Source organism: Cupressus sempervirens, chromosome 11, assembly GCF_028749045.1.
Source record: "Cupressus sempervirens isolate cs-2001-9-10 chromosome 11, ASM2874904v1, whole genome shotgun sequence".
NCBI lineage: Eukaryota > Viridiplantae > Streptophyta > Pinopsida > Cupressales > Cupressaceae > Cupressus > Cupressus sempervirens.
In genome coordinates this window covers 692,091,816-692,116,757 of record NC_143128.1, presented here as the reverse complement: position 1 = coordinate 692,116,757, position 24,942 = coordinate 692,091,816, and the positions used below count along the sequence as shown (strand labels likewise).

At 39.0% G+C, this 24,942-nt stretch overlaps 1 protein-coding gene across 2 annotated transcripts; it reads right to left on the bottom strand.

The window, feature by feature from the left end:
- Positions 1-944: 944 nt before the first annotated feature.
- LOC149531594 (uncharacterized) lies at positions 945-16,301 on the bottom strand. Of its 2 annotated transcripts, XM_089810719.1 has the most exons (11): positions 15,124-16,301; positions 8,248-8,546; positions 5,932-6,660; positions 5,717-5,814; positions 5,549-5,608; positions 5,104-5,192; positions 4,898-4,963; positions 3,235-3,657; positions 3,063-3,137; positions 2,201-2,474; positions 945-1,930 (listed from the first exon to the last, which is right to left on the bottom strand). In XM_089810719.1, the coding sequence occupies exons 2-11, from the start codon at positions 8,505-8,507 to the stop codon at positions 1,212-1,214; spliced, it is 2,793 nt and encodes a 930-aa protein (XP_089666845.1). In that variant the 5' UTR covers positions 8,508-8,546; positions 15,124-16,301; the 3' UTR covers positions 945-1,211. The 2 variants fall into 2 exon arrangements, with proteins under 2 accessions (XP_089666845.1, XP_089666844.1); XM_089810718.1 differs by lacking the exon at positions 15,124-16,301 and having other exon boundaries at positions 8,248-8,707.
- Between the last annotated feature and the right edge of the window lie 8,641 nt (positions 16,302-24,942).

The following is a 24,942-nucleotide window of genomic DNA, read 5'->3' as shown; positions in this document are numbered from 1 at the left end:
GGTCCAACTATAGCTTCATTCACTCTCTTAAGAGGAACAGACTTACCTCTAAGAGAGCGGAGAAGCTGGTTGTTGTACATGGTCACTTGCGGCTCAAAGATCGAAAGACATGCGAGTACAAGAAGAGCCCTGCAGCACGATGGGATGTGGAGCCAAAGGATCTAGCTTAGATTGATGAGGATGCCGATGCAGAAGCCACTATAGGGCTAGTTGGTGTTCCTTTAGAGGATCAGGATCTTACCCACGAGGAGTCTAGTAGTTCCAATGATGAGGACTTCGACATAGGGGATGATTAGAGAGCACTTGAGATTATATCATGATTCCATTCTCATTATTGGCATTTTGTCATTTTGTTGATTATACTCACTTTGATATGGCTATGATACATTATTATTATTTCACTGTTTCATGCTATTCGGCTCATTGTCATCATGAGCATCTTTATGATATATGATATTCATAAAATCATATTTGAACAATGAATTTTGAATCTTGCATCTTGAACTAAGTTAATTTGTCAAATGGTCATTAGTAATAGTAATGGTTATGAAATTTCAAATTTCAAGTTTCAAGAATCAAGTTTGAACTTATGGTTTGTGAATCGCATTTTAATTCTCTATTCATTGTAGTCAACTATATTTGGTATGTTAATGTTACATTGTTATATAATATATTGAAGTATCATTTCATAATTAGCATTTTCAATCATATATATACTATGCAACCCCCTCCCCCCACTCCCTCTCCTCCCCCCCCCCCCCCCCCCCCCGAACCCCCCCTCCGCTCCCCCGCCATCCCCAAATTGAGTCTATTTTTTTCCCGCACCCGAAACTCATCCCGACGTCCCTCCGCACCACTGCACCCCCGCGCGGGGGTAACACTGTTTAAAAGCAAAGTCCGCGATGGAAAGCTTGTCATAACCTTAGGTATTATGAAGAGTTCACTTGTACAGATCAAACTAAAGCTAATGCATTAACAATTTGCTACTTTGTTACAATGCGACCAATTCCTGTGATGACAAAAACCAATTTCGCTCCTAGTTGCAAAGCTAACTTGTACAAGAGATCTTTAAAAGAATTTAACTACTTGAATATGATACAAGCATCCGAAACAAAGATAACTTGCATCAGTGGTCAACTTCTGAGAACCACTTTAAAAAGTTTCAAGTTTTCAAGAATACACAACAGTAGCTCCACAGCTTCATTTTGTTCTCAAAACATGTTCAGGCCATCTACATCATCATTTGGTACAGCAAGACCCATGTAATCAGTGTCAGCATTTGGCAAGCTAATATCCTCATAGTTCAACCAATTTGCAATGTCTTCTGCACTAGGAAGTTGCAAATGTGACAAATCTATGGGGATATTATCACCGGATGTATCATCATCAGAAATGGAATTCTGTAACACAGGCATTTCAACATTCACTTTCACCACTTTATCACTAATTTTTTCCCAATAACTTGATGCCAATGATGGTGTTTGTTCTTTAGATGGCCTGCCAAGAAGGTCATTTTCTGCAGCAGACAACCAAGCAGTTTTGTGCCTTGGTTTGAGCTTGTTTCTCATCTCACCCTTTGCATTGGCCAGATCTGGTTGACAATTCCTAGTACAGCCAGATCTGATTATGATCTCTTTGGCCTGCACCTTGCCCTCTCTGTCTCTTTTACTGCGTTTTCTTTTAGCCCCCCTAGGTAGAGTAGTCCCAACAGCTGCTGTACCCCTTAGAGTGCCACTTTTGTTAACTTCTTCGAGTAGACGTTCTATATTTTTCCCAGGTGTTGACCATGTCTCACCTTTCAGAACAGTTCGCATTGAAAAAGAAGCTGTACCTTGCCTTGTGTTACATAATTCCCAATCTCCATTCTCCACCTTCTGCATATGTTGTACAACAATATGAGAAGCTTGTCCTGGAGGGACTATAGGATCAGCTGCAAACACAACAAGGAATGAATGAATTTAATTGCTATACAAATTGACTAATTTCAGACTCAACCCGCTACCTGTGGCCATTCAAATAATACAGTTCCTGAGGCCAGGTTAACAAGACTCTGAAAGCTTTTAGTGTAAAGTAACTTTAAATCAATTATCTATTAACAAAGGACTTTATGCCATTAGTACTAAGATAACAAGCACTAAAAGAGAATACCCCCCACAAAACAGAAAGAAGTGAATAAACTCAGCACATGTATGTACAAAACCTGATGTTTTGATATCTGAGAGAGCATGTGCACTATCAGAAAGTGAATTTGCAGTGTCACCCTTGATAGCATCACCAAGTAACTTTGTATCCTTTTCCTTCAAGGATATTGAGAACATTCCTTCTTTTAAAGATGCCTCTGAAAGGCACCTCCTGCCAGTTTCTTCAAACATTCTACACTCAGCTAGTGTCCCTTCAACAAAACTCTGAGTAGCTTGCTTTTTTACTTTGTTTTTTGCAATTTTACAACCACGTGAGTTGGTGCCTTGCAATCCCTGTAAAAGAAATAATTCCCTCAGATAAAAATAAAGAATGATATTCATTTCTATATGATACCTTTCTCTAAATATTTTATGTGCTACTAAAGGTTGAACTCTAAAGCAGTTTTATAGTTTCTCGCAGTGGAATTTCTTAGGAGGTGAGAGAATCTTGTGGTTTCTGTCCAGATTAATTTGGGCAAACCCAAACAACATTTCACAAGTTCTGCAGAATCCATAATGAATCTAATGAATTTTCATGATTTGAAAATAAACAGATTATAAATGTTTCCGTGTTCACTTGATACAAATCCTGACATTTTCCTGCTGACACTGCAAGAAACGAGTTTAATGCTACCTGAGAACCATGCAGATTGGGGTGATCTTCACATGGAAAATAAAAAAATACCCTGGAGAACGAAATCATTCACATTAAAAATTGAAAGCTGAAAGTGTCCTTTCTCAAGAGGATTCTAGGATTTCTAGTGGATACTTAACTATATGCACTTTTCCATCAGCATTTATAATTTGATGAAACATTACAACTTTTAGGAAAGCAAGAAATGAGAAAATTGATTTACTGGAAGCAATTTTGATTAAAATCACCTGTTGCTCGAGCTCATCCTTAAGCTTACAAGTCTCTGTTTTCATTTCCTCATCTCCCCTGTTTTCTAGATCTGGCTGAAAGGGGAAATGGAAGCACATTAGAAGAAAATTGTGAAGGAAACAAAAAATCTTCAAGACACAATGATAGAGAAAAATTAGCTAGAAAATATACCATCAATTCTTGAAATAGTCCAATAGTTTGGAGTTCCAGTAATATTCGTTGATCTAGGTCCAACTCTTGTGATTGAATGCCATATGCATTTTCAGTATCAATTTCAATATGAGTACAATCACCACAAGGAGAATAGTCATTTGTGCAATGAAGACAGTCATCTTCTGGTCCAGCATCCAATTTTCTATTTGTTTCGTTAGAGTTTTCCTCAACAATTAAAGCTGAAAGCAGTCTTTGATAAAGTGGAACCATCCTGTCATAAAGACAACTAGGTTTTCCAGGTGTCTTGATGTCCTCTTTAGCATTCAAATTGCTAGAAGGCTTCAAGGACTCATTATCCACAGAGACATCCATATATCTTTTTTGATTACTCAAAACAATTGGACTTCCATTTGCTGGCAGCATACTACAGATAATATCAGCCTGGCAAAAGAGGAATTATTTATTTAAAGACAGCAAATATGAAATTTACATAAAAAAATATCCTCACAATAAATCAATGCTAAAATATCAAAGGCAATTCCAAACTGTCAAAATCTCTACATCTATTAAAAACGTTCAGCATGAGCCCTGGATGCTTAGTAAACAATATATAGTATATTCTACAGAAAATGAGCCATTTTGTGTGATAAACTAATTTGCCAAGGAGTCCACCTTAACTATTAATTAAAATTTAAGTATATGAAACTACTGAACTTTGTAGGACATGGTTCGTGCCAGTGCCATTAATTAAGCATCATTTATTTGTCATTTCACAGCCATTCATATTTACACGAGTTAAGCTAGTTCCTAACTGGTTTGCCTCTCTGCCCAGGAGCAGCACTGGAGTCTACAAAAGCATTATGAATCAGAACACCTGCAAGAAGTTTGAGGGCATCCTCTAAGGATTGGGTCACAACCTTTCCGTGGAAGCCAGAAATCAACTAGCCACATCAGGTGAAGTGCTATATTGAGCATGGCAATGCATATCCCAGATTTCAGACCTTGTGTAGAAGAAAGGCATTGATACCAGAAGATAAGTATCACTCCCAGGCACTCCTAATCACCATTCTGAGGCCAAACTACTCAAAGAGAAGCCTTGGGAATAAAGCTACAGGTGCCTGTAAGATTTGAATACAGTTCAAGAGTTCTTACAAGTTACATGCAATTGGTTTACATGCTGCTATTGTAGCCTGAGATAAAGTCTGGAAAACTAATTGCCTATTTATTGGACGTATGAAATATATCTCTGTCTAAATCCTCGATTGACCGAGTCCCTATTCTGGGCTGTAGAAAGTTATTCAAATTGTATTATGGGCAGACATCCTGAGTAAGACAAGCATATGGTATTTGAATTGTATAATGGACGAACGGTCTAAATAATACTAGCATATGTTGTTTCTTGTTATCCAAACATTGTATAGTAGTTGAGCTGGTAAAGTATATAATCTGAATATATTTGGGGAAATCATTGCTAATGAGTAATTGGTTGATCTAAAAAGCTAAAGTCTGAATAAGCATGATTTCTTTTGTTTTCAAATTTAAGGAATATACTGTATATACTAGAAAACCTCTTTGCTTTATAAGCTGCTTTGTTTCATTTTGGAGACTAAAATGTCTGCTTTACTCTGAATCTCATGTATAATAAAAATGAGATATTCAATGAATGAAAGAAATGAATCACCTCTCCAGTTTGATTACCAGCAGTAGGACACATAAGAATTGCATCTTCATCCTCTACCTCTCTGACCTGCATATACCAACAAAAATGTCAACAACAAAAGATCAAACAAAGGTCCAATTGAAGAAAATGATAAAATTACATAAGTTTCAAGAGTGGAATCCTTAAATATATTTATTGGCAGCAGTCATGCATGATAAAGCTGTTACCAGTTGCTTGAGAAATTCTTGGTTGTCTTGAGTAGCAGATGCAAAAAATGGTTCCATTTGCTTACAAAAGGATCCTGAGCATGCAACATCTGACACAAATACTTCTACGTCAAGCTACCAGATAGTAAAAAGAATTATTCTATGCAACTGAGATCATTTTCAGGAACCTTGGTAAACATATAAGACTATTCACCTCAAAGAAAAACTTACAGATATTAGGTCAAACTTCCTCAAATGTTTCAATCAGGCTAACTTCATAGAAAAAAATTAGGAATCTAAACAGAAGCATCACGTGCAACTTTTATTTTTCCCTAAGAGAATGTGAATTTAGCAAAATGATGAATTATAGCAATCAGCGGTTTCAGCTTCAGGCCTGAGAATGTATTCATATTCAAAATTATTTCCAATTTTCTTATCCTTAATCCAGTAAGACTCAAATTCATACCACTTGCATTATTAGAAGCATTAACAGTTGCCAGGAGTTCTTCCCTATCATCCAAATCCCCTACAAAGATCACCAGCCAGCATTAACATAATATGACAGTAGAGAACAATGTTTCTCAATTTACATAGAAAGAAAACACTCAATTATCAAATAATAACTGCAGCATGCCTGTAAGTTTTGATAATCCATTCTTAATTGGACACCTTGGTTGGATAACTCCCTTTCGATTCAATGAAGAATTTCTGGTTGGAGATTGACTTGTCCTACTGAACAAACCGAGAGCTGCTATCATTCACGCAAATATAATGGCCAATTCTTTAAAATTATTCTTAAGTATTTAATCATGCAAAAATTAAAATGTTTTAAATAATAAAGTTACTAACCTTGCTACTTTATCAGTAACTAGCCTTGTGCTTCTTAGTTTCTTTCTAGGTGCAGGATTTTCAAGGTTTCCACTTATAGGACCATTCATTCTAAGAGAAGTGCTATCCTTCCCACTCCTTCCTAGTCTCTGGACACCATCTCCACTCTCTGGTTCAATGACATTTTTTTCCTTAACTAAAGGCAAAAGAAATAATCCAACCTTTTGACAAACAGGTGCATTTTTCTCAATTGCATCTCCTTGTTTCTTCCTCTTTTTCTTGCACTTGTCACCAGATCCTGATTCCTCGCTCTCAGAAAAAGCAGCTAAAGAAAAGATATTTCCAGTCTTTAATCTGCTGTGCTGGAAAGCATTATTGTTGGAAGAGCATCTTAGATTACTTTGGTCACTGCTTTCAGTTGAATTAGGTATTAAAGACCTCTCCAACAAATTTGCTAAATTGTCATGATTCAAAATTAGAGGCATCAAATTTGTTCTTTTTATACGTTGACGTTTTCGTGGCTTTTGTTCAGACCAGTGGATAGCAGGGGTTGATGAGAATCCTGATGACAATGATTGCTTGCAACTATTTAAGCCACCAGTGCTCTGAACTCTATTTGGATTTGAAGTCCGTTCACGGTTATCAAATATTGGAGAGGTGTGTGGAACATTTGGAGATAATTTCACAAAAGAACAACCACCCTTTCCTTTTGCAGGGTTTGCTGCATGATTTTTGTTGCAGATATTGGACCTGAATACAATAACATACAGATATTGAATGTTAAGACATTAGCAAGACAAGCTCAAAATTGAGGAAGAATTCTGAGCATTGACAGGAGAGCTAGTGAAGTGTATAGCCTTATTTCCACACTTGACCAAGATAAGATAATGTACGATAACAGAATCTAGATTCTAGATCCATCTTCAAAATTGGCAGATTCAATAACTTATGAGCCTAAGATAATTAAAATTAAATGTCACCATTGATATTTTCATGATGATACAAAGTATTCTTCTTTTTGTTGAGTTATTAACAGAGACTGAAAAGTCCTAAATCTTTTGACCATTTCAATGAAATTTAGTGTTAAGCAAAACATTTGTATTTAACTTTCCACTAATCATTTGAAATGGAACCTCTTTTTGAATGTAGTTTAATACATATCATCTCTGAATCAATATATATGCATAACAGTTATACAATCTGAAGAATAGGAGTGGTAGAAACTCCTTCACAAAGCAAAGGTTCCTATGCTTTTGATAAAAGTCTTATAGAAACCAAACAAATTGGATAATATCCAAATCTGATAATAGGATTCTAATCAATATTAAACCAATGGTTTTCACTCTGTGACAAAATTAGGTACAATACAGTAAATCTTTGCTGAGCACTCTGCTCCTTTTTCCCCTCTTATGTTTGAATAAATTTTTATCCCTCCTTTAGTTTATAAAACATCATCCGTTGGTTTCCCTCTATCAATGACATGAACAAAAAGTGTCAATAGTTAAAATTGAAAATGTTAACTAAACAATGTTATAATTTAAGCAACAACATTAGTCATGGGTTGATGTACAAGTGACTTTTTTCACTTATAAAAATCTAATTTTCACTTCATCAAGATTTACCTTCAACATTTGAATTACCCAAGAGTATGGTCCAGGTGTATAATTTCCCTAATATCTCCATGTCATTCGACTAAATTTTTCAATCTTCTTCTATTTGCTAGTAATTGCATATATATACTTTTTATCCCACAAGATAATTATCTGCATTATCAATGAATAAATATTTTCTGGAGTTCTTTTCTTTGCTGTTTGTTAGTTTACATAATACAATGCTTTTATAAAGCCTTTTAGATTTTGTATAAAAAGAATTGATAAACTCTGGTAATGCAACCAGAGGCAGCAAGCATCCATGATAAGGATGTACATTATCCTCAATGCATGACCCAATTTTTGCAATACAAAGAATTCAAAATAAACATAATCAGTTTCTTCTGTAATGTTCAGAAAAGTATTAAGAGTGGTGATAACCAGTAGAGAGGATTAGCTGGGAGCCTCTGAACGTACTAGCTGAGAAAAACTAAATTACTAGAACAACATTTGTACTTCAGAGGCAGTTCAACTAATAGCCTTAAACTACTGCACAACATCATTAGATCCTAAAGAAAATCTTCATTTATTATCTTTGCCGAAAATGCAATACTCAAAATCTCTGACCACATCAATATTTGTGACACTACATTATGTTGACCCATCAACATTGAATGTAAACATTTTAGAACAAGTAAATAACCATCCTGAATAATTGAGATTAAATAATGTTAATGAAAAGTCCTACCTGAAGCCATGGCTTTCACTTGACCTCGAGTGGGTCTCAGAGCTGGGCCTTTGCTGTTTACCCTGTTTATAATCTTTATCTCCATCTAGCATTCTATTTGGTTCTGACTTGACAGAAACATCTAACTTCATTCCAGAATATCTTCTGATCAATTTTGCCGTTTCCCAGCTTTCACTTCTAGCTGTCAAGGTCTTATCCTTGACTTTTGAATGAGTACTAACCTTTCTCGACCTCAATATATCTCTTTCCCTATCTATCATTATAGATGCTCTAGAAATATTGTTGGGATAGCCTGGCACCTGAGACCATTCATAAAGCATCAAGCAATAGATCAGATAATGCCTATTTTCTTTACTAGAGTTCTACTATCTATACTAGGCAGCACATGGACCTGTTCAAAATACAATTAAGAACAATCCTAAACTATAACAAGTTCCTTGAGAGAATGTGGTATTCAACTACAGAAAATTATAAACCCAAGATATTATCTAAACACTTATCTCTCTCTTTTTTATAACTAGCAAGCAAAAGTGCTTGTCAAAAATTCCTACAGCATGGATGAAGGTACAAAAGAGAAAATTTAAAAATTTGAAAACACCAATTCTATGTTTACTGAATTTTCTCAACCTTCTTACCAAATTCTTGACCTTCTACAATCAACAGATAAAGGAAAACTAGCAAAAATTTTGAATGAGGAAAATGTTACAAAAATAGAAAATGTAATGAAACAGAGAAATGCAAGGATAATATACTATATTTCTGGACAGGCATTTCTGATGCAAACCCTAATATTCATCATGGTGATGCAAACTTGTTTATGTGGAACAGGTGCTGGTATTTCTATTTGAGACCTCTTCCTTGGCAACATTAGTTTATGATATCTATCTAGTTTGTCTATAGCTTCATCCAAAACATTTATCTTCTCTCTGCACCACAGAAGTTTCACATTAACTATGATAAAAAAATGCTGCCCAATGGTATAGACATTCTGCATAGCATCTAACCTTATAACATTCTGCATAGCATCTAGGACTGGAAAATTGCAATAAACACTTATACTGTTTGAAAACACTTGACATACAAAACCCATGCGAACTACAAATTTTAAGAAAAACCCTTGCTACAATGAACTGTAATGAAATGTTTTGTCTTTGGATATATTACCCCACCTTGAGAGAACTTTGAGACAACTCCTTACTGACTTTAGCTCTTCTACTCCAAGAGAAGGAGGAGGTTCAGTCTGCACTGGACCCAATGATGGAACTTCTGCTGAGGTTCCTACTACAGCATTAGTCACCCTTTTCAGTTCTGGATGACGATAATATGTATGATTTCCCATTTGACAGTTAATCCAAAAGTAGAACTTGTGATAGAGGCAATATTTCTCCATGTAATGACATATCCCTCAGGGAATATTTTGATCCATCTATGCTAGCAGAGAATATTTTAAACCTCAGATTCTTTGTCATCTTTCTCTGATATGTTCAAGATCTCAAATCCCAAAACTTAATCTATAACAGATAAATTCAGAGATCAAACACCAAGTAGCTCAAGTGTCTGACAAAAGCATTTAATTCAATCTTGTGTTCATTCAAGGAAACATCTGACTAAAGGTTTAATGTAATGTCCCCTTTTGTTATATACCTAAAATATTGCCCTAGGGCCTAAATGACAATAGCAACGACTAAATTTATCGGCAAGAGTATTTTCTTATTAAATTACATATTAGTAATTGCATCAAGCAAGTTAATTATTTGGCATTGAATATAGCAATGAAGATTCCCACCTATAGACACACATATTAGAGTTGCAACCCTAATAGAAACTTGAGGGAAGAAGCACCATAGAACGCTAGGAGACAATCCACCCCAATTAAACCCATGAACTTTGAACAAGTAATTGAACTCAATGTGACGCCTTGGCCAACAAGTAACAAACTCAATCAGTGCCCACAAGGAACTAACTTGATAGGCATCCACCTTATGAGTAGGAGTTCATATCCCCACATTCCTTGTGTTTCACTTTTCTGTTTCTAATAGATTTTCTTTCTTAAATCAATGCAAAATTATTTGTGATTAAAGTAATTCAAGCAAATCATCTAGTCTTATTAGATTCCACACATGGCATGCCAAATAGTTCAGAACAATGTATGTAGGTTATGTCTCACTACTATATATACTTACTTATATACATACATAAATATATATGTGTATCTATCTGGATTCCTGATCCTATTCAATGATTTTCTCCAAATGAAAATCTTCCTTAAATATATGTCAAGGGGGATGAATAGATACTCCCATTACCTGTTTTCACCAAACAGGTTGTCTCCTCCAAGATAATTGAACCCTGTTTAATATGCATGTAGGTTGTATCTCACTGACGTATATATTTACTTACACGAGCGGGCACACACACACATGTATGTATGTGGATTCCTGATCCTATTCAATGCTTTCCTCCAAATGAAATTCTTCCTTAAATATCTGTCAAGGGGGATGAATAGACACCCCCATTACCTTTTCACAAAATGTGGTGTCTCCTCCAAGATAATTGCACCCTCTTTCCTCCCCTGCCTCTTCATCTCATGTGGCTGTTGGAAACCACCCTGTTTAGTGAATTGTTAAGTTTTACAAGTGCTCCTATTATGGAATAAACTCTAAATGTAGTGATCAGCTTAGAGAATAGAGAAAAGGTGAAGTTTTATGAATAAGGCCATTTTCTTCTGATAGATGCATAACTAGCAGCCAAAAGTATAAATTTTAATTATTTTATTCTCTTTTAGGGACAGTGCATGTATCATGCTGGTAGCATGTCATATTTCTCCCCTCTAATTGGTCCTAAACATTGTTTTAACCCAGGTTGGCTTTCATTCCTTTATTTGCTCAGGCTTTTAGTGCCGCAATCTATATTCACAAATCCCTAGCCTTAGATGAAACGTGGCACTTAATTAAATCTTGTCCAAATCATAATAATCAATCTGATAGATACTGATTCTTGGCACATTCGCTCGCATACTTGTCTATGCAGTGATCACATTAAATTGTGTCCCAAAGACAATACAAATGCAGTTTTAAGATAAGAAGTTATATTAAGTTTATCAAAATGTATGAAAATTCTGGTTTGGTAGGTGCCCTCAATCCTAGTACACTAGAAGATTTGATTCAAAAGGCAACAAGATTAGAAATTACATCATATGAAGACTAACCCAAAACCAAAAGTCTAGCCTCGCAACTTCCCTATAGAAAAATTGGTTTGAAAAGCATTTCTACCAAGAAATGACGACAGAGAACTACAAAAAGAAAAATTGTTTCCATTGTAAGGAAAATTTGGAGCACAAGCATGTTCGTAAACAAGAACACCTTACCAATATGCACATTTAATGGTAATAACCACTGATTATAGAGCTCCACAAGTAGTTGATGTCTTCTTCAAAGACATTTTTAGGCTACAAGGCTCCTCAAAAATATTGTCAGTGATAAAGAGTCAGTTCTTTACCTTGTTTTCATTTCCTAATGATGGATCATTGAGTATGATCCAAAACCTTGATGCTAACAAAATCCACACAATTGAATCCAGAAGTGCATCCTCAAAGGCTATGGACTATGAAAATCTAATGTCTGCCATCTGAACATTGATGCTAACAAAATCCACGCAGTTGAATCCAGAAGCACATTCTCTAACAACTCTTTTGCCTAGCAGCATCCAAACTCATACCAAGAAAAAGCTATCATACTCACAAACTAATGAACAACTTAGATGAAATGACTGATCAACTGTTTAATTTCTTGTAATGTTCCCTTTTGAATTGCCCTAAATCTTGCCCCCTATACTTGTAGAATATAAGACTATTGCGGGTTATACGTTCTCAGACTGCTATAGTAAAGTAGATGGATTTCACTTGATTCCCTTTTCCTCTTTTGATGCTGATTTCTTCTCTTTGGATGAGTGCTGACATTGGTTGGTTTGTGCCTTTCTTCAATCAAAGTTCCTCCTTAAATTATAAATACCCTTCTCTTGTTGCTGAAGCGTTCTGTCCTTTATGGTGGCTACCTTGTGATGCAAAGCTTGGTAGACCCACAGATCTCACTGATCAATGTCACTTGGTTCAAAACTCTTCATGTTTTAAGCCTATATCGTTTCACTGGGCTTCTCTCAAACCCTCATACTCAACCACCAATTTCAATAATGTATTCCAACACCCTCTAGGGCCTTAACCAGTGTTACATGGGGAATCGCACCCCCCTCCCAAACCTCAATGTACCCATCCCCGAGACGTCCTGCACCCGGTACTCACGTACCCAGGTACCCCCACCTTCGCCATTCTGCAACCATGCTGCTGTTAGTATGAGGACTTGGATTTCTATTTGACTTTTGTTTTTTGAATGCTACTATTGGGATGTAATTTGTTACTATGTTGAATGTTCAATGGTTCTAGTTCATGTTGCATTTTGGCTATGTTCAAGTATTTTAATTTGGTATGTTCTACTGAAACATCATTTCATAACAAGCATTTCAAGTTCTATATGTATACTATAAAACACTCCTCCCTGCCCTGTCCTTCCCTTGCCACCATCCCCTGGCCATCCCCTCACCATCCCGAAAATAAGGCCCATTTTCCCCTTGTCTCGAAAACTCATTCCAAAGTCCCGCCATCCCAATGTACCCCAATACTGGGGTAACATTGGCCTTAACATGTCCCATTCAACAGATTTCAGTGATCCAGAAACTTGTTCTTTCTCAACTTGGCATTAACCATCTTATTCAGCCCAAACTAAGCCTTTATGTCCTAGTAGCTCTACCCAGACTAGTTTTTCTCAGTTTTCTCAATTCCATCCCAAACACTCAGCAATTAAATTAGAGTTCCAGACACCCTTTTGGAAGTTGTATAACATACTTCAAGGATTCATATCCCTCCTTTCGATATTAGGGGAGATCCAATGCTGTTTGCACCAATTTTAGGCCTAATTAGGCCAATTTTGTGAGTAAGTACCCCTGAAACTTGTCACAAAGACCTGAAACTTGGCAAAGAATCTAGTTATGACTCCAAACTAAGAATTCTGTAGGTATTTTGTACAACTATCCTTGTTTGATGGATCAATCAGAAAACCATCCTTGTTTAAGCCCTATATCTAGGGCTTTCTCAAAATGGCATGTACCTTCACTTCCAAGACCAAACAAAGGATCCTACAGCATGTCCTTAATGTCCTTATACACATTCAAACGTAAAACACTATCCTTATGTGGGCAGATGTTCCAATCCAATACCTGCTCACACCCTTCACATACTCTTCTTAAGCCTTCCTTGAGTACTTTGGTGATCACCATCCAATACTGCATCAAAGTTGTTAGCAGGAGCATATTGAAGATGTTGAAGACCCATTCCACAAGAAATGGATGATACAAAAATTGGAATGGCCTTATTCCATTGAAAAACTTACAAATTTATCAACAACTCGTATGCTGTTAAAGATCAGTCCTACAGTCTGTTAAAAAATTTCATAAATGGATTCAAAATGCCATAGAAGGGACTAGGAAATGTGTCCAAAAAATCTTCTAGAAGGTTCCAATGGAGCTTGTAAGAGAAACAATCAAAATGTGCTCAGAACTTGCCAAAAATCTAAGTTTTATTATTTCTTCATGAGTACAGTCCATACAACCAGATAAGAAATCCTCTCCAATCACTTCATCTTCCTTCCTTCGCATGTAATGTGACTTGTAAAGTCCAAACAAACTGGTTTGAACCAACTCTAACTTCCAAAACTTGTAAAAAACTTCAAACTAATGGTTTGGGCAACTAGCAATTAGTTTTTTAATTAAAAATCTTGATTTTCCCTCCAAACGCAATTTAATCCTTTTTAATGACTCCAAAGGCTTGTAAATGCCTTGATCCACCTAATCCTGGTTTAAAACATCTGAAACTCCTTTCTATGCCCATCCATCATCCTAATTTGTCAATTTGGACCATGTTGTCAACTAGCACCTATTGACCAATTTGGTCCTAATTGTGTGTTATTCACGACTTTATATGTTCCTGAACAATAAGGTTACTTTTGACTCCTATTGACCTATACCAACCCCTGGGATCATTCTTATGCCCAATTACATCATCTTGGATCGTATGGTCCTTATTAGGACCAATAGGATTTTACATTTACATTCATTAGTTTCATTACATCATATGCCATAACTGGCTTCAAGACTTCAAGTGGTCCATTGGACTTATCCTTTCCCTAATCAAGACTTGATGGCTTCATCGCTTTGCTTGTTTGGTCGGGTGCTCCTGCACCACCTTCTCTTCAAGAGTGATGTTTCTTCCAAACTTTTGTGTGACCCATAACTAATCGTAATTGTTGTTGAGCATATTTGATCACTAGAATTAGGAATCTGTGTTAGATAGCTTACTAAGAGTGTTGTTTCCTTTATATCAATCATTGCTTTCTAATGTATTGTTGCTATTATTTATTGTTATCCACCAAGTGGCTACTTTTGCTAATTGTCATCCTTATTATATCATTGTCTGGGCTGCCTAATCTTTGCTGGTTTAGTAGAGAAAATCGCAAAGCCTTAGAACTAAGACTATTTTCGAGGGCATTGATATCTTATTTATGGTAGGGGTTATATTAGTCCACTCTTCATGGGATTGCTTGCGCTCGAGCAATTTAAAATTTTGACAATCAAGAAGATCTACTCTTTCTCAATTAGTGTCTTCTATAGCAAGGCCTTTCTGCATAACCATATACTTAGATGAATGATATAACAGCTTCATTGAACACATACTATTGTCTAATTTCCTGTACATATTAGTTTGTCAGTGTGTTCTTTACAATTCATTTCCAGACCTACATGTTGGAAGGTGGAGTCATTATGGCGTACCTTGGTAGGATGTTATTCCAGCAGTGAAAGATAGTCTTCATAGGGTTTAATATGTAGCAGTGCGATTCATAATCACTATTTTTAATAAGTTGTCTTCAGTTAGGATTCTGCAACTAGAACTTTTTATACTAAGAGAAATCATTTTTTCATGAACTTTTGAATGTTGTTCCAACTGTGAAATTTTCTGAAAAAATACAAAATCTTTTTGGCCATCTTCTGTCTTTTCACATAAATCTGAAGACTTGTATTGTTGTTCTTCTCTATATTTTTCCTGCTCTTTTAATTTTTACAACACTAACATTGACATCAGAACAAAGTTGGATGAGAAGTTCAAGATCATATATTAAATTTTAAAGCGCATTCATTCTTATTTTGAACGTCTGCAAAGATTTCAAAGCGTCATTTCTAATGATATTGTGAAACATGGCATATCTCCAATAAATTGCAGATCTATTTTAGAAAGAATGCAATTCACGTAATCGCCCCTCTTCAGAGATGCCAGTAGAGTCTCGTTTGAGTTAGTCAGCCAACATCGCTCTATCGTTCCATGAGGGCAGTCCAGGGAATAACTACTCTGTACACCTTTGTTTTTGCCTTAAATTTACTAACTTAAGAACAATTTTACTGCATCTTTTCCTTCTTTGAATCTTAGAAAGTATTATTTTCCCTTCCAACTTGGTTTGCCGCTAAAATGTTGAGATACAAAATTGCGAGGAGAGGCACGATGTCTTGTATGCAAGGTAGCAGCTGCTTCTGGAGGTCAAAGTCGAGTAATTTGGCTCGAGCCATAGCACCTGCCAAACGCTATCTGGCTACAACACTCAGGCAAGACTTGCGACGATCCCCGCGCCCTAACCAAGAAAAAATATATCCATTTCTCTGCATTTTGCAGTCCTCGTCTGAAAGGGCAGTGTGCCCTACTGCTAATTGTGAAAATCATGCCCATATTTTTCCAAATCGCGCCCATTTTCGTGTTGTTTCCTACCCGCCTTCTCCCTTGGTAATCGAATAGTGTCGAGCGCTTCTCGAGAATTTCTCTGAAAACAATGCTAAATCCCTTGAGGCGTCGGTTTCTTAATGCTAAGTCATCTACTACAACTGCCCATTTTGAGTCGTCACCTCCCATCGCTACTGCCGTCAAGTGGCTCGTGTTCATTCTACAAGGATTTCCAGGTAGATTTTGGGTCAAACCATTAGCAGCTGCATCCGCTTAGATTTTTTAAGGAAAATTGTAAGAGTCCATGAATTTTATTTCACTTTAGAAGTTTCAGCTCTGTTACCTCTGGTTTTACCGCCAAGAATTTAAATTTTGAAAGTATGGCTCGTGCAACGGTTAGTCTCGAATAAGTGTTTTAATGTTACAACCTGCAAGTTTTTGGCCGTCAGATCTAAGCGATACCAACGGTTGGCACCATCGTGCTATAAGGGAAATGCGCTATATTTATTATAGCGCGATGACGCCCTGACGACACGTTGCAGGGGTGGGTCCGACGTTCTGCGGGTCGAGAAAGGTTCTTGACGCCCTTGGCGCTATGTCGCTATCACATATCGGCCGGAAAATCTCCATAGCGACATAGCGCCCGGCAGAAATAGTCACGGCAGCGAGTTTCAACGACCGGCGTGATCAGGTGTTGCGGCGACGAATCAGGAGGAACCACGTGTGCTAGGTCAGAGTTCCTATCGGCACGGTTAACACAATCGAGGCTTACGTTCACCACCGTCGGATCAGCTCAGATCAACGGTAAGCGCCATTGCGCTATGAAGGAGTTGCGCGAGGGTTATGACAGCGACATCGCGCCCTGGTGACGCGTGTTAGGTGGGGCCGTGTCTCAAGGCGATGCCAGGTGTATCGATATGGAGGGCGGAAGCACGAGGTACGACGAGTCCCCACGATCGTCAGATTGGGTCGCATCAACGGATGGCGCCATCCCACTATGGCGGAGATGTGCGGATTTTATCATAGCGACATGGCGACCATCCGCCACGTGGATCGACAGGACCAGTCTCACCAAGGATCGCCAGGTGCCATCCAGAGTGTGGTGCAGTTACAGATATGGCGCCGAGTGGGATGGGTCCGGTCGCAGATCGCAGAGTATAGCAGGTCAAAGGTTTCATGGCGGCGAGCAAACAAGTTTCACGGCTCGGAGGTTTCAAAAATACGGCGAGGCGCCATGGCACCAACGGAAAACCCACGCGTTTTTCGATGGCGACATAGCGCCCAAACGGAAAGTTCACCGTGGTAAGGAATGATCAGACGGATGGGTCCGAGCGGGTACTGTGCAAGCGCAATCGACGTGGCAAATCGGATGGGGACACATGTAAATCTCAAGGCACGCTGTCAGTGGGCGCTATGGCGCTATGGAAATTTGACCTCGATTTTCGCATAGCGACATGGCGCCTAGCTGACACGTGGTCGCTCTGCGGATCAGGTCTTGGGTTGCCAGCTAGTGTTTCGTCGAACCAAATAAGGAGGTGCCATGTGTATGAGTCAGCGCACGGCGTACAGCAGGCCCAGTAGTCTCAGCACGAATGGCGAGTCTTCACGATCGTCGGATCCGCAGGGATCTACGACTGGCGTTGTCTCGCTATCGAGACTTACCCGGGAGTTAACGTCGGTGACATAGTGCCCGTGCGCCACGTGTCCTGGTGGAACCATGTTTCATGCAACTGGCGTAGTAAGGATTAAGCGATCATCGGACCAATAGGGAAGTGCCACATGTGCCACGAGCCCAGTGATTTACAAGGGAAAGAGGTTGCAGAATGACGAGTCTCCATGATCGTTGGATCGAGGCCGATCAACGGTAGGCACCATCGCGCTATGGCGGAGATGTGCGAGGGTTATGTTGACGACACAGCGCCTTGTCGACACATGTCCTGTCGGCGCAGTCTACGATGGTGGTTGGCGGTTAGTGTAACCGTCACAGTCATGATAGTATTCAAGGTGGCGCGGTTAGTCCAATGAAGGGTGGTTAACCGTGGGAGGACCTCCAGGTGGCAAAATAAAGAAATGCGATTGGCCCGCGCGGCCTAGTTGACGCATAAGGAGCCCGGTTGACCTTTTGACTTCGACGGATTCATGAACCAGGAAGCGAAGATAATCGATTTTGTCGTGCGATCTGATCTCCCTGATCAATCTCGACCTACCAGAGTAAATGTAAAACACAGAATGACACTCCATCCATCCGTTGATCCATCTACCAGGTCGGAGCACAGTTATGGCGCCGTTTTCAGTCTTCTCAGGACATTATTGGCGAAAGAGATCAAATTTTCTTGAGATTTTTCCCATGATTGTCTTCCACGGGACTCAATGGCAGGTAGTTGCAGGGTCATTTCAGCAGTAAAAGATCTCAGTTACGCCTGAACTATAAAGGCAGATTTTGTACATTTTGTAAGGGTCGACTCTTCTTGATTTTCTCGGCTGCTGCTCGCAGACTTGCAGTAAAAAATCCCTTTGTCTCTGAGCTAGATAAAACATCCTGTATCATCTCTTTCAGCCATCAACGTGTGTGTGTAGCGTTTTGCCTCTCATTAATGTATTGTTGAGATCAGTGGTCTGCATACCGTATCTATCTTTGGCCTATTGAATAATATACAAGTGAAATCTTCTGTTTCTGGTGTTATTCAATTGGTCTCCTGACCTGTATGTGGCTGTTGGCCGATATAAGTCTGAATGAATGTATGACCTTGAATGTTACCCTAGTTCCGTAGTGCATATATGGGCAGAAATGAGTCTGAACACTCTGTTTTGGTGCATCACCGCCTTAGATTAGACTAGGTAGATTTGCTTTAATGCTCTCTTTCTCCCTTTCCCTTCTGAGAATAGATAGGTGCGCCCTGACAGTAAGAGGAAGCCGGCCTTCTCCGGAGACTCAACCTCGCAGTTCAAGTCCCACAGCTTGGAGGTTGTTTCCATGTTTCACTAGGTTGTCCTCGCGCCTAGGCCTTGGACAAGGGTGCAGACCTAAGTGACAACAGTTTTTGGCATGCTCGGTGGGACTCATATCAGAAGATTTCAGGTCTACTGGTGTCAAGAAGAAAGGATTCTAGAGATAAATGCTGAAGAAGTAGTGCTGGCTTCAGTTTTCGAACCTTTAAGAGGTTGATTCTTCAAGTACTTGGCGACTCTGAACATCAAAAAAGTCTGGTTCCAGACCAAGTTTGCAGTAATTCATGCCCAAGATTGAAACAAGGGCGTCTTCTAGAGGTAAATTTCAATATCAAGAGCTTTCTCTTTCAAATCCTAGGAGAAGAAGGACTAGAACTTCATTATCACCAGTTAGGGGTAGAATAATAGTTGATATACCTGAAAGATCTGTCTCTACTCCCCCTACTGTTCGAACTCAGCCTAGATTGCCATCAACACTCATCAATAGAACACTTGTTTATATGGCACAGCCAAGAGTTCACGCTTTTGCCACCTTTAATTGTGGAAGTCCTCTGTTGTTAGCCCAAAGACATGATATACCAGTATCTGCACTAAAAAGTATACCTGATTTTACTGGTGAAACTTCTATTTCCCCTTTAGAGCATATCCAAGAGGTAGCGAATGTCTGCAATATTCATGGTATTATAGAAGACGATGTTGCTGGCAGACTTCTAGTCTCATCTTTAAAAGGAAAAGCATTACAGTGGTATAGAGGCTTAGCTCATGGTTCCATAACTGATTGGGATGGACTAGGAGCAGGATTATGCAAACATTTTGAGGATAAGAGTGACCATTTGTCACTACTAGAGCGGCTGACTACAATAAAAAGAGCCCCCCATGAATGTATGACTGATTTTAATTACATATTCCAAAAGACATGGGATAGAATACCTACTATAGTGAAACCTACCCCTGGTAATGCCTTCTTGCATTACCTTAGAGCTTTCAACAGTGACATTGCCATTACAATCCAAACTATGGGAGGAGATACATTACCGAATGCTTATGAGACAACTATAAAAGCTGAGAACATCCTAATACAAGGAGGAAAGTTGGCTCCAAGACCTCCTATGCCTTTCTTTCCTGATGTTCCCAACCACCAACCAGCAATAGCTCCCCTTCCTACAATTTCTACGTCACAAGCCCTTACTCCAGTTCCCCAAGCTTCCACATCCTCAAACGGAATAGAGGAACTCAAGGAAATGCTCCAAGGTCTGGTGCTGAATACAGATAAAAGAGAGAGGACTCTGGATAAAAAATTGCAAGAGCAGGGGAAGGAATTGAAGGACCAAGGGAAGAGATTAGAGGATAGTTTTTCTCTAATACAAAAAATGAGTAACAAGGTGGTGGCCTTAGAAAGGCAGCAAGCCCAAAGTGGTAAGCCCCCCTAATTACAACATTAGGCCCCAAGTGGTGGTAGGCCTCCTAATCATTGGAATAGCTCTTTTGATCAGAATAGGCAAAATAGTCATGTTGCTGCTTCAAGCTCAAATCAGAGTAGAGCTTTAGTTCCTCAAAATAACTTAGCCCAAGATCAAGACTTATGTCCTTCATGTAACTATTCTTATACCTACTGCCTATGTCAGAAAACAGAATCTTATTTGGCCCTAACTGTCTAGGAGTCCGCAGTAAAGCAATCACACAAGGAAGATCGTCCCAAGGAGGCCTCATATGTTCAGAGGCAGGGTGATTGCTCTTTTTTGAATCACCAGATGGAGGAGCATTGTAATGTAAACCAGGATTCCATTGCTCATAACACAAGAAGCAAGAAGAGAGTTATGGAACATACTGCCCCCCTTTCTCCTGAGCAGGCCTCAACTTCGAGTGTTATACCTCATACACAAAAAGCAAATGAGCAGACAAACACTTCACAACAGCAAAGGCAAGGTCCAAGAAAGGAGGATCCAAGTGATCCCTATATTGCTCCATCTCAGTCTCTCATGGGTACAGCTCCCAAAGTTTCCGCCAAAATTCCTAATGCACCCTTGAGTGTGGTAGAGCAAATGAAGAAAACCAATGTAAGCATTTCCATGTGGGATGCAGTTGCCACCATACCAATGCAGAAAAGGATGCTACAACAAGAATTGGAAAAGATTGAGCCCAAAGATCAGTCATCTACCATGGAGAGTGACACTAGTTTAGTACAACCATCAGGTGATGTGGAGACAAATAAAAAGGTTAGACCTCCTCCATTCTATGTTTCTCTGATTATAGGGGGCAAGTTAGTCCATAATTGCATGATAGATTCGAGGGCTAGCAGCTCAGTAATGCCTAGGTGTGTTGCTGATGCTTTAGGAATGAAATATGAGCCCATTATTAGGGATGTGTTACAACTAGATGGGAGTACTGTCAAAACTGTAGGCATCCTTAGGAATGTGGAAATGGCCCTACATGCATGCCCTGGTTGTACTATGATTCAAGACATATCTGTTGCTGAAGTCAAGCCCTATTTTACCATCTATCTTTCAAGAGACTTTACTACCCAAATAGGTGGATTCATATCTGTTGATTGGTCTTATATGTCATTTAAGACCAGATATGGGGCCAACGCTTCAATTAGAGCAGAACCTCAAGCCCTTCATCACACTGAACCCTACACTCCCAACTTCATTAATATGAATTGCCCCATTTTGGAGATGGATGAAAATGACATAGTAAATGAGCCTGCCACCTCCATAGTAGAGATTCCTGATTTCTTCTTAGATGAGTGGGCAAATACATGTCAGTTTGAGCCTATGTCGGAAACTCTTGAGACAAGCCTTAGTACATATTGCATAATAGAGAAGGAGGCTCAAGTTCCTGATCTTATTGGAGCTAATGATGACATAAGTGGAATATGGAATATGTACTTTGATGGCTCAAGGAATAGAAATGGAGCAGGGGTTGGTGTTATGTTGATCTCTCCTGCACAAATAAGATACTACTTCTCTTTTAGGCTCCAATTCAGTTGTACCAATAATGTGGCCGAGTATGAATCTTTGATCCAAGGTCTCCTACTTGCCCAAAAGAGGGGAATTCAAGCCTTGAAAGTATATGGAGACAGTGAATTGGTAGTGAACCAAGTGAGAAATCAGAATATCACCAAAAATGGCCTGCTCAAGTCTTACAAACACAGAGTCTGGGATTTGCTTGAGGGTTTCCAAGCATTTAATATCCAGAGCATTCCTAGGAAAGAAAAAAAATATGCTGATAGACTTGCAGCAGTGGGTGCATCTTATGATGTGCCAGGGAATCTTGAGGAAGAGAAGAAGCAACAAATAAGGGTGGTAGTAAGGCCTGTTGTTCCTGATAATAATACTCATTGGTAGGTGTTTGAGTCTGATGAGCAGATTGTGAGTTTCTTGCAGAATGAAGCAGAATTTTCAGAAAGAAATCAGTCAAGACTACAAGATCAGTATGGTGATCAGATCATTCACCTCAGTTCCAACAATTTGCCCAAGGGTCTCATTACCTTGGAGAGTGTCTTTAATCCTGATGATCAGACAAGAGGCAAAGGAATAAATCTAGTTGCAGAAAAGGATGATCATGCTCCAGTTACTATTGCTGATGGAAAATCTCTTAACATGGGGAAGGTATGTTCTAAGGCTGAGCAAGAAAATTTCATTCATCTATGTCAAGAATTTAATGATGTGTTTGCTTGGACATATGATGACTTAAAGGGGTTTGACCCTAGTTTGTTTTAGCATACCATAGATCTAGTTGATAGGGTCAAACTAGTAAGGCAAAAACAAAGGCCAATGAATCCCAAGATTGAACCCTTAATGAGGAAGGAACTATCCAAGTTGATTGAAGCTAACATAATTTTTCCTATCAAACACTCATCATGGGTGGCTAACCTTGTCCCTGTAAGGAAGAAGAATGGAGAAATCAGATTGTGTGTGGACTTTAGGGATCTTAATCAGGCTTCCCTTAAGGATCACCATCCTCTCCCTTCTATGGAGCAAATTCTATCCAAGGTCAGTGGGTCAAGGAGGTTCTCTTTTCTTGATGGATTTTCTGGTTATAACCAAGTGTTGGTTAAAGAATCTGACAGATATAAGACAACATTTACTACTAAATGGGGCACCTATGCTTATTGCAAGATGCCATTTGGACTAACAAATGCAGGTGCCACATTCCAAAAGGCAATGGAGGTAGCTTTCAAAAGATTAATCGACAAGTTTGTCTTAGTATACCTTGATGATATAACTGTATATTCCAAGAATGTAAAAGATCATCTTGATCATTTGAGACAGGTATTTCTAAGATGTAGAGAGTTTGGGGTTTCCCTCAACCCAGCCAAGTGTGTCTTTGCTACAAGCCAAGGAAAATTACTGGGACACATTGTATCTAAGGATGGGTTGACCATTGATCCAGAAAGAACAAAAGCAATACTTGCCCTTCCTCTCCCTAAACACAAGAAAGGGCTGCAAAGTTTCCTTGGTAGGATAAATTTTGTAAGAAGGTTTATTCCTAATCTTGCCATCATGGTGAAACCCCTCACAACCATGCTTAAGAAAGATATGGTCTTCTCATGAACCAAGGAGGGGAAGGAGAGTTTTGAAGAAATTAAGGCAGCCATAGCCTCAGCCCCCACTCTCATGAACCCAAATTTTGAGAAAGATTTCATCCTCTACACTTTAGGTGGTGAGTCAAGTGTTTCTGCTGTCTTGACTCAGACAAATGACAAGAATGAGGAGCAGCCCATAGCCTTCTTTAGTGAAGGACTCAAGGAATATGAAGATAAGTATAGCTTTGTTGAGAAGCAAGCCCTTGCAGTCATTAGAGCTTTGAAAAAATTTAGACACCTCTTATCCCACAATAGGATCCATTTGTTGGTGCCCCATGCGAGTGTAAAAGATTTCTTGTTAAGCAAGGACATCAATGAAAAGAGAGCTGGATGGATCACTAGGGTAATGGAATATGATGTTGATATTCAAATTACCAAGTTGGTATGAGGGAGAGGATTATGCAAAAAAATGTTATCAGGTCAGGATTCAGATGAAGGGATTGCTATGGTAATTGCAGAGCAGTAGGAGGAAAGAAATGTTAATGCCCCAAGGAGCTGGATGGATGACATGAGGAACTTTTTATCTGGGAATGGATACCCTTAGGGATTGGATAGAGCTAAAAGAAGACAATACAGACTGCAGTCCATTCCCTATGTTGTGATTGATAATATCCTATTCAGGAGGGATTTTAATGGGACCCTGTTGAGATGTATTGAAGAGGATCAGGTTGAGAGGATGATTAAAGAACTTCATGATGGCCCTGATGGTGGCCACTTCTCTGCAAGAACAACTGCCATGAAGATCATGAGGGCTGGATATTACTGACCATCTCTGTTCCATGATTGTTATAGGTATGTGAGAAAATGTGAGAGATGTGCTTTTTTCTCAGGCAAATAGAGACTTGCAGCTCTTCCTCTTCACCCCATTCAGGTGGATCAGCCCTTCACCCAGTGGGGGTTGGATTTTATAGGCCCCATTAATCCTCCATCTAGTGCAGGTCATAAATGGATCTTGGCTGCTACCGATTATTTCACTAGGTGGACAGAGACAGTTGCCTTGAAGGATTCTACAGAGCCATCAGTTGTTGAATTCCTTGATGGAATTGTATCTAGGTTTGGAGCTCCTTCTACTATCATCTCAGATAATGCCAAATCTTTTGTTAGAACCCAGATTTGTGCATGGGCAATGAGTCACAATATCTATCTGAGCACATCATCAAATTACTACCCGCAGGGCAATGGTTTAGCTGAATCTTCCAACAAAAATCTGATCAGAATCATAAGGAGAACGATAGAAGACAATCAGAGGGTCTGGCATAAAAAATTAAGGACCACTCTGTGGGCTGATAGGATAACACCCAAGAGATCTATTGGGAATTCACCTTTTGTGCTGGTATATGGTAGG

What these genes read in the sequence shown, in the direction of transcription:
- LOC149531594 (XM_089810718.1), bottom strand. Translation starts at nt 8,567, where the DNA reads ATGCTTTATGAATGGTCTCAGGTGCCAGGCTATCCCAACAATATTTCT. An exon ending in TGCTTCTAATAATGCAAGTG is followed by an intron (nt 5,193 to 5,548) that starts GTATGAATTTGA and finishes TATTTGTGTCAG; the next exon opens with ATGTTGCATGCTCAGGATCC. An exon ending in AAGAATTTCTCAAGCAACTG is followed by an intron (nt 4,964 to 5,103) that starts GTAACAGCTTTA and finishes TGGTATATGCAG; the next exon opens with GTCAGAGAGGTAGAGGATGA.